The 9,496-nt window shown below is 43.1% G+C and overlaps 1 protein-coding gene across 1 annotated transcript in view; it reads right to left on the bottom strand.

The window, feature by feature from the left end:
• LOC108798328 (multidrug resistance-associated protein 1-like) overlaps nt 1–9,496 on the bottom strand; it is a 119,497-nt gene that overhangs the window by 91,949 nt on the left and 18,052 nt on the right. The window contains exons 3-5 of the mRNA XM_018570068.1: nt 7,587–7,712; nt 4,494–4,631; nt 2,840–2,965 (exon numbers count right to left, since the gene is read on the bottom strand). Of these exons, the coding sequence (XP_018425570.1) occupies nt 2,840–2,965; nt 4,494–4,631; nt 7,587–7,712 (390 nt within the window). The remainder of the gene's footprint in view (nt 1–2,839; nt 2,966–4,493; nt 4,632–7,586; nt 7,713–9,496) is intronic.

Raw genomic sequence — 9,496 nt, 5'->3', positions numbered from 1 at the left:
CGGTCGCGGGCCCGTAGGAGGGGCAACGGAGCCCGGGAAGCACGGCGGGGGTGTCCGGCGGGGGGGGGCGGCCCCTTCTTCGGGACGCAGAAGCGATCTGGGGACAGGCAAGTCGCCAGGATCGCTTCTGTTGTAAAGCCGACAGTCGGCTCTACAAGTTTAAACAGACTCCCGGTGGCAAAAGTCACCGGGAGTCTGTTTAAACAGCCCCGATGCTGGCGACGTACACTGTACGTCGTCAGTCACGAAGGGGTTAATAAAGGGGCACCCAGATGCGGCCTCCCCCTTGTGAATGAGTAAGGGGTACTTGAAAAAATAATTTTTTTGAAAAGTCTTTTATTTAAAAAAAAAAAAAAATGGATCCACCGACGTAATTCAGGGTCAATCACGATGTCCAGCGTTGTCCATGATGATGATGAATAAATGTAATTAAAAATAAAAAAATTAAAAGTAAATAGAAATGTAAAAAAATTTTTAAAACCCGACACCGCCTCGTGACGAACTCCTGCTGCAGAATGGCATTCTGACAGATGTCGGCAAAATATAAACAATTTGGCGGAGCTAGCGGCGACAGCTAGCTAGCTCCGCCCAACCGTTTACATTTGTCCGGTACCTGACAGGACTTAGCTGTGTGAGCCATGATTGGGCAAAGTCATCATGACTTTGCCCAATCGTGGCTCTCACAGTGCACTGTGCTGTGATTGGGTAAAGTCTTGCACCTGACCTGTGGTCAGGTGCATTGGTTTACCCAATCAGGGCTTCACAAGGCACTGTGCGGTGCGCAGTGCCTTGTGGGGCGCTCGGCAGGCGAACAGCCCACCGAATGCCCTGACAGTTCGTGTGTTCACCAAACACACAAACTGCCGATGTTCGAGTCGAACTATTGGTCGACTCGAACATCCGGACCATCACTACCTGTGAAATTGCAGAGCATCATGTTTAGATGTTTAGATACCACATTATCTATGAGCCCACTAAAGCCTCACCCACGCTGGAGTATGTAGGGAGGTAGCATAAAATCTTGGCAAGATTTTGTTGATCCAAAGAGTATCCGGTTGATATGTTTGCCCTAGGGGTTCAGGCAGGATTTTCCTTCCCTTTTAGGTCTCTAAATTCACTCTGGGTTTAGGTTTTTTTTTTATTAATGTATTCTCTATTGGTCAGACTTGATGCATCTTTTCTCAACCTGACTAACTATACAACTACTGTATGTAGCAGGCTTCTGTCCCACCCAGAAGCAAAATTACCATTCTTTTGTGTGTACCGTATTATAAAACACATTGGTGATAAAACGGTTTGCAGTCAACTCCTGTTACTAAGGTGACACATTGGGGGTGATTTACTAACCTAAACACACACACACACACCAGGTGTGTGTGATTTTCACACAGCAAAACGTATTTATCAACCAAAAAGTCTCTAAAAGCATATTTCCACTAATGCCATATATGGAAAAATCATGCACATGATGCATATACAGGTATTCCTCACTTAACGACCGAGTTCCGTTCCTACGACCAGGTCGTTAAATGAATTGGTCGTTAAGTGAGGAACTCTATACAGTACTGTACTGCATTAGTACAGTACTGTATAGCGTTGCCGATGTACAGTACTGAACAGTGTACTGTACATCGGGCAATGAAAATACTCACGGGGACGCGCTGTGAAGAACGGAGGACGTCATTTCCCCCGGCGACACGTCGCACTAGCGCTGACGCGCGAGGTCGGAGGTCGCTCGGAGGACGGTCGTAAGTGCGAGTGGTCGCAAAACAGGTAAGTCGTTAAGCGAGGAGTATCTGTATAATGCTGCTTCACAGTTTAGACAAAAATGGTTAGCTCATGCATTTACATTCCTTGCATTCATCAACGCAAGCAACACAACATAGAGCTAATTTACCCAACATCACCTTGGAATTCCTTCAGGGCTTTGCACAACACACCTGCTGGGTGTGTACACATTACAAAGGTGTTTAGATTCCACCCATAGATCATGCTGGGAGGGAACACACTGCAGAGGTGTATACACGTTCGTGGTGTGTTTATAAGGTTAGTAAATCAACCCCATTTGCTCATACCAGTGGAACCTATAACAGCTGCGGAATTAGGTGCAAAAATAATAAGGACACATTACCGTAAAGCACACATGGCTCCTGAAAAATGGGGCATTGCTAGATGCAAACTTACAGAGAGTAACACAAAGAGAGCCCCACTGTTGGGATGCACATTAGGTAAGTGTTAATAGTGGAGCAGGTGACCTATCAAGCGAACTCCTTAATTTGCCTTATATTTACATTTTACCCACTTCCATAGGTTTCTTCCACACTTCACAAACGGTCCCCCTTTTCAGCTCCGCCAGTTTTGAGGCATTCCAACATCATCACGTACAATGCTGGTCTAGGTGTCCTGCATTGTACGCAAGGACAGCAAAGACCTTGCCACATTCTTGAGCGTCAGAGAGCGCCGGCTGCCAAGGGAGCGAGGAATAAGGTAAGTAAAAGGTAAAGGTAAACCGTAAGTATAATTGCTTATTCTTCGACCCCCAGACAAACCAAGCAAATAAATTAAATAACCCTTGCAGTGCGGGGGAGGTCCCACCACAGGGGTAATTTTTTCACTTAACCAGGAGTTCAGTTTTAACTGCATTCTGTGACGAGTGACTGCTAAAAGAAACCTTTCCTGATAGAAACACTGTGGTTGATATTAAGATAAGGTATCTAAAGTTTCTAATTTGACAGTGTTGTTAGGTCATCCTGTCTGCTTTTTTTCTTTTTTAACAAAATGTACATTCCATACACTATGAAGTAAAGAAAACTAAGAAGTACAAATACAAGTCACATACCAACTCATTCTTCATGGTGGAGAAAAATGGAGGCTGATCACTGAAAAATGACAGAATGCATTGAAACAGCACCAGCACCAAATACAACATGAAAAGCGTGTAGCGCATCCTGTCAATCTCCATTGTCTGCACAAATCAAAAGAGAGGACATAGAGTTACAATGCATTACAATAAAATAATAACCTGAAAGGTTCTAGCAAGGTGGACCCGGAAGGAACCACAAGCACTCCAGAAAATGGCTGTGTAAAGGTATTTACTTTTCATTCCATCCAACCAAGGTGTTTAATACTAATTTAGGTGAAGCCATGAAAATAATATATTTGTGGCCCAGGATCCAACAGTGCATCCAGAGCCATAGGAAATAGAATGTGCCTGTTTAATAAACCAGGGATTTTGGATGCACAGTTAGCTCCTGGGGTATAAAGGTAATGACATGTAAGTACCTACTATTATAATAAGGTTTTTTCTGCTTCACTGTGTTACATAAAGTGAATACTATTCTGGAGTTCAGATAAAAAAAACAAAAAAAAACAAGCTGAGATACTAATAATTCAGCGTTGTATGCAGATGTGTCCCCCTGCACTCCTTACATCGTGTAGGACCAATAGCAATGGCGGTGCTTGTAGTGATAATCACGGTTGGCGCCTTGTACATCAATCCATAGAAAATGAGGATCACCAGCACTCAGAAGATGACATTCAAATCTTGATGTTCATTTATTCAATGCCAGAGTGATTCATCCACCTCCAGGACTTCTACTGAACCACCACATCACCTTCAAGGATACCATTAACAGGACCCACACCGTCGATCCCACATCACAACCAATCCAACACATCTGGACTCATCCATCACATCGCTCCCAGGACCACAACCCACTCATCTTAGAACCCACGTCGCTGAGATCGCATCACTGATAACCTTATGGTGAGTTGAAAAAACACATTTCCAATCGCCACCACCACTGAGGACCAACAAAGCACCTACACGCAACAGCATCACAAGCTTAATGATGCATCCATAATTGGAGCCCATGTCCGACCCCCAGAAGTGATTTTAAGACTATCCATACTCCTATACTCCGTTCCCAACTACACCCTAATCTCTGCGCTAGGTAGTTGCGCTTCGGTCTCTCTCCTTTTGTTTTGCTTGAGAATCAGGGCTGCTGCTATGGAATGTTGGTACTCCCTGTCCTTCAAAAGTATTCCTCAACAGAAAATTCTAGAAAAATTTGGTCTGGGGAGTCATGGTATACCTAAATACCTAAACTTCTCCCATGGCAACAAGACACTGGACATGTGTGCGAACGGGGGCACCATTCACAGAAATCACTCTTAACTAAGAACATCTCAAGCATGGAAGTAAGTAAGTTAGGCCCTGAACCAGATTCTTCCCATTAAATGTAATATCTTGAAAATTAGGAGGAATGCACCCAACACAGGTGCAGGAAACTGATAAACCATGGATGTTTTTTCCTAAGAAAAGCATCCTGGTCTTTCTCAGCTCAGTAAAAAAGTTAAATTGTAAACAATTTTGGATGTTCAGTAAAGGAAGATTTCAAACTTTAGTTACACTGTTTTTCACATTTATTGCAACTTTCTCTAAAAACTCAGTTATTCTTCCTGACTTTACAAGTAACAAATGTTATATTTACCTGTGAAAGGGCAGTTGTGATCTTAGTTCGAAGCTGGAAGACTGAACATATTAGAGCCAAGATCCAGAACACTAACAGGAGAGCCGATGACCGCACACCTTTCATTCTTTCAAACTGAATAAGACAGGCAGCGAGAAGCTGTCAATCAAAAAAATAAAGTAAGGAAAATACCCTTTGGTAATGCAAGAGATTAACATCAATAGTGCTTTCATTCACTCTATTAAGTCTTTATCTCTATTTTCCTGGCAAGACACCAACATCTATACAGTTGCTTAATATTGGTAATATTATTATGGAGAGCTGCTAGGAATTAGAGAAATTGGGACATATTATTTGAGTTTTGTCTACAGAGTTGCACTGTAGCTGTTAATTAACTAAAGCTGAAGACGATGGCTAAGTTTGCTGCAGTCATGGCATAAGTGACTGTAAGGAGTCAATGGGAACAAAACTAAATGCTAGGGCACCTTTACTGCTTATGTCTAGAAGAAAGACATCCAGAAGCCTTAGGCTGACCATACACTAATAGATTTTTTTTGTTCAGCCTATGGGCTGAATAGAAAAAAAAATCAGATTCTGCTGGGAGTTGACCGAATCTCCTGCTTCCAGGTATTGAGATGTGATTGGATGCAGGCACTTTTTGGCCAAACATTTTCAGGCTGGCTTCTTTGAGAAAAGTAAATTGAAAAATCAGCTTTTGTCAAGTGGAAGAGTGCAGACAGTACCACCCATGGCTCGAATTTCAGCCAGTTCATCAGAATCCAGAGAAAAGTTGTCCTATGTATGGCCAGCTTTAGTCAGTGACAGCTTCTCCTAGCTACATGTGCAATGATGTTACTGAAATCCTGTATAGCCACCTTGCCCTAAGTGGGGTGACTGCTTAAATTTGGTTGTGCTAGGACTGTATCCAGTCTAGCTGATTGTATAGTCTGTAATGATTTGGTTATCCCCAAGTCTTCTATTTTTGATTGCATCTGCCTGCTGCTGGGTGTGACCTAGTCTTAGAACAGAGATACCAATAATGGGGCATTATGGATATCTATGTCTCTCCATCCAATCACTAGGAGTTTCATGGCCAGTGGTACATGCTGGGGGAGGACAAAAATATCTGGAGTTGGCCATATGCTAGGTCTTCTCCCGGGCCTCCTGCCTGGGTGAAGGTGTGTGCAGTGTAAATTGTCTGACCAGGCCTAAAGTCTGCAGGTGGTCAGGTGTGCACCCAGCCAGGGTCAGGAATTGTTCCTGGGATGGAGAGCCAGGGAGGAACTTCCTCTGCTGGAGAAACCAGGATGAGCTTGGACTAGCTTGGAGAAGTCTAGTGTCTCACCCAGGGGAGATCTCATACATGCCTGCTAGCCAGCTAGGGCTCTCTGACACAGTGTCTCCATATTTTCTGTTTAAAGGCCCTTTACACTGTGAAGCTGGAAAGTAGTTGGTGAGTCTGGAGTTCTGTATTGTTCGAGATGTCTGCAGCCCTAACCCTCTCTACTTATTTTTGCAGTTCATGTAATAAACCATTAGAAAAATCCTTGAAGTGACTGTTGCTTTCACATACCGGCTAAGGACTTATCCCAGAGGTAAAATGTCTGCTCCCCCTGCCTCCTGACGTCAGGGGGTGCTACACCTTCACAATAATTTTTCATGGTGATAGGTAGTATAGATATCAGAGAAATATAGCACAAAGCTCCAGCTGAAAACTGATATGGTTTCTTAGATTTAAAGAATCCTGTGTGGGTAGTGTTGGTTATGTGTTTAGATGAAGCACTGAGATCTTGAGGAATACTGAATTAAGTTTTACTTGCTTATGAGAACATTACATCAGAATACAGCATTATACAGCATAGAGGGAACTTCCTGTATATATCATAGATAAGTATGGACATACAGGATAGCATAGGCTAGCATTGCACTACAGCGCCATCTACAGCTCAAAAGACATAAGATATGCTGTTGTATTTCCCACAGGTAGAAATATGGGAGCTGCCATGGATGACCCAGCAAAGTCATATGTGTATAAGAAGACAGTAACTACTTACTTTTCCTGCTGCCCACACTATCATACACCCATCCAATGCTTTGGAATCATCCGCAGCTCTCACTAATCCCTCCCATTAACTTCCACGCATTACAGAATACAGTATTAATGTGAAGGTTAGAGGGTCCATTCACACCACATCCAGATTACCTCCAGACCAGAGCAGACTGTTTCCGGACCCAAAATGCATCCCAATTTATCCCTATGCTATTTCTGGCCTCTATTTTCTGGTCTGGTCAGCACAGTCCGTTCCAGACCAGACCAGAAAAATACTGCTTGCCCTATTTTGTCTGGTCTGGAATGCATCAAAAACATCTGCAAAGCACCTGTAAGACCATTTTAAGCTAAAAAAAAAAAACTTTAAAAAAATTCCAATCCTGGCAAAATCGCGGCAAAAATGCAATGCACTATGTTCCAGATCTGGTCCGGAAAATGGTGTGAACCCAGCCAGAAGGAGGAACCAAAGAGCGCTGCAGAGACCCAGAAGATTATTTGCCCCAGAAGTCTTGGTTCCCCAATGGACTTCGTGTGACACATTTATGGCATCAGAGTGGTGTTTAGCAGCACAGGTAACAGGAAAGAAAAGTATTTTCTTCTTTTACAGCTATGGCTTTACTGGGTTTTGTTTTTGTATCGAGAAAGAGTTTCTTTAAAGGGGCAGGTTTAGGGCTGCAATCCTGATCTTAGTCTTCGTATGTAGTGAGTCACTACCCGGAAAAAATGTGCAGGGTGTGTGCTCAGGTTTTTCTGATTTCTCTGGTTGCATGCTTTTTTTCTGGTCTGTAATTCACCAGATAGTGAAGCCAGAATAAGAATGATGATAATTCAGCAATAGCAGCTCCATATTTCTAGCATCACCTGTTTAATTTATGAAAACGTGTTACAAACTGATGGAGGATGGGCTAAAAGAGGCCATGCTGCAAAATGAGAAAACTTATTTGCTCCTACAGACTTAAAAAATAGGAAGGGGATGTGGGGACGGTCTCCATGCGTAAACCTTTTTTACTGAACATAACATGGGTAAAAGCTATACGTAAAGAATTCAGTGTGCTTTTCATTACCATTGTGGCTCCAACGATTAGTGGACTGATAAGGAGCACTGGTGGTTCCGGGATATTATGTGTCAAATTCCAGACAGTGTAGAAAAGGTCTGTATAACAGATTAACACCAGCAATGCAGCAAGACACTAAAAGGAAACAAAAAAGAAGTATTATGAACAAGGTCATTCTTAAGAACAGTACAAAACCAATTACACAGAAAACATAAATACACAATTGTTTAGGGCTAATTCACACCATTGCAGTGTGTTAGCAAATGTGGCTAATGTGCATTGCAGTAAGGCTGTTCATTCATATAAATGGGCTGTCTAACACACCAAATCCCACCAAAAAAGGTGCATGTACCATTGCACATTAGTGCATTATGCTGCAACAGATATCAGGATGCAAAGTGCGTTGGAGCGCCATTCTAATTGAAATGCACCACATAACATCAACCAAATATAGAAATTGCCAACTCAGGGTTGGGGCACCAAGATTAACCACTTCTGGGCTGCAATCTGTAAATATACGGCGGCCCGTAGAAGTGCTTGTACCAAGAACACAGCTGCTGTCATTTTAAACAGCCGGCGATGGCTGTTAAGATACAAGCGATCCGGCGTCTATACAGCCGCCGAATCGTTTGTACCCATCCGAGGAATGCGCTGCCCCACCCCCTGCCGGCTTCCCCGGGCTTCACTGTCCCCCGTGCGGGCCCAGGACCGGCATGGCGGATCTCCCAGCAATGATCGGAGAGAGATCAGCAGGCTTCCAGCTGCTGACCCTCCTCAGATCACTGGACCTGGAAGTGATGTGCATTACATCACTTCCGGTGTCACTGTGTACATTATCTGGCTCTTACAGCAGATCTCTGCTTCCTCAGCTTCTTTGGGGTCCCTAGGTGACATTAGGGGTCTGAAAGACCCCTGATGTCTCCATAAAGAGGACCTGTCACAGCCTGTCTGCTATTACATAGGGAGCTTGCTAGTGATAGCAATAAAGTTAGTGTAAAAAAAAAAAAAAGTGTTTAAAATGTAAAAACATTAACCTCTTGCCGTCCGCCCGTTAAGAAAAAATGGACGGACGGCAGACTCGCATCAGCGGGTTGCCGTGTCCAGACGGCATTTTTTTCCGCACGGGCAGGAATCGTCGCCTATGGCCAATTTTGGGTAATGTAGTTTTTTTGAGGTTTCGCGCGCATGCGCAATTTTAAGGCTTGACATGTTTGGTGTCTCTTTACCCGACGTGACCCCGTCTTTTATATTTTACCAAAATATTGGGTAATTATAAATGTTTTAGAATTTAATATAGGGGAAACTGTTTTTTTTTCCTTGTCATTTTTCTTTAATATATTAAAAAATAAAAACCCCAGTGGTGAATAAATACCACCAAAAGAAAGCTCTATGTGTCCCCAAAAAAGGGTATAAAATTCATTTCAGTACAGCGCTGCATGACGGAATAAATGTCAGTGAAAGTACCGCAGCGCTGAATACTGAAAAATGGCCTGGATGGGAAGGGGGTTTAACACCCCGGATGTCAACTGGTTAAGGTAACAGTAAAAAAAAAAGTCCCCTGCCCCCCACGTGCACGCACATACAACACAAACGCGCGCGGATGCGCCTACGTGCAAAAACAAAAATTGCGCTACACATGTTACATATCGCTGCAAACGTCAGAGTGAGAGCAATCATTTTAGAGCCATTAGTCACCGTTATCACTACACTGATGAGCGGTAAAAGCTTTTAAAATGTCCCCTATGGGAAGTTTTGGGTATTGGAGTTTTTGGCAGCTTCACGGGCGAATGCAATTTTAAGGCTTAACATGTTTGGTATCTATTTACCCGATGTGGCCCCGTCTTTTATATTCTACCATAAACTTGGGTATTATATTCTGTTTCTATGCACTAAATTTAATTTTAGTGTATTTTATCCTA

Source organism: Nanorana parkeri, unplaced genomic scaffold, assembly GCF_000935625.1.
Source record: "Nanorana parkeri isolate BGI_ZX_2015 unplaced genomic scaffold, ASM93562v1 scaffold1451, whole genome shotgun sequence".
Lineage (NCBI taxonomy): Eukaryota > Metazoa > Chordata > Amphibia > Anura > Dicroglossidae > Nanorana > Nanorana parkeri.
Note: the sequence above shows the minus strand (reverse complement) of the source record. Positions and strands in the feature narration are given on the sequence as shown.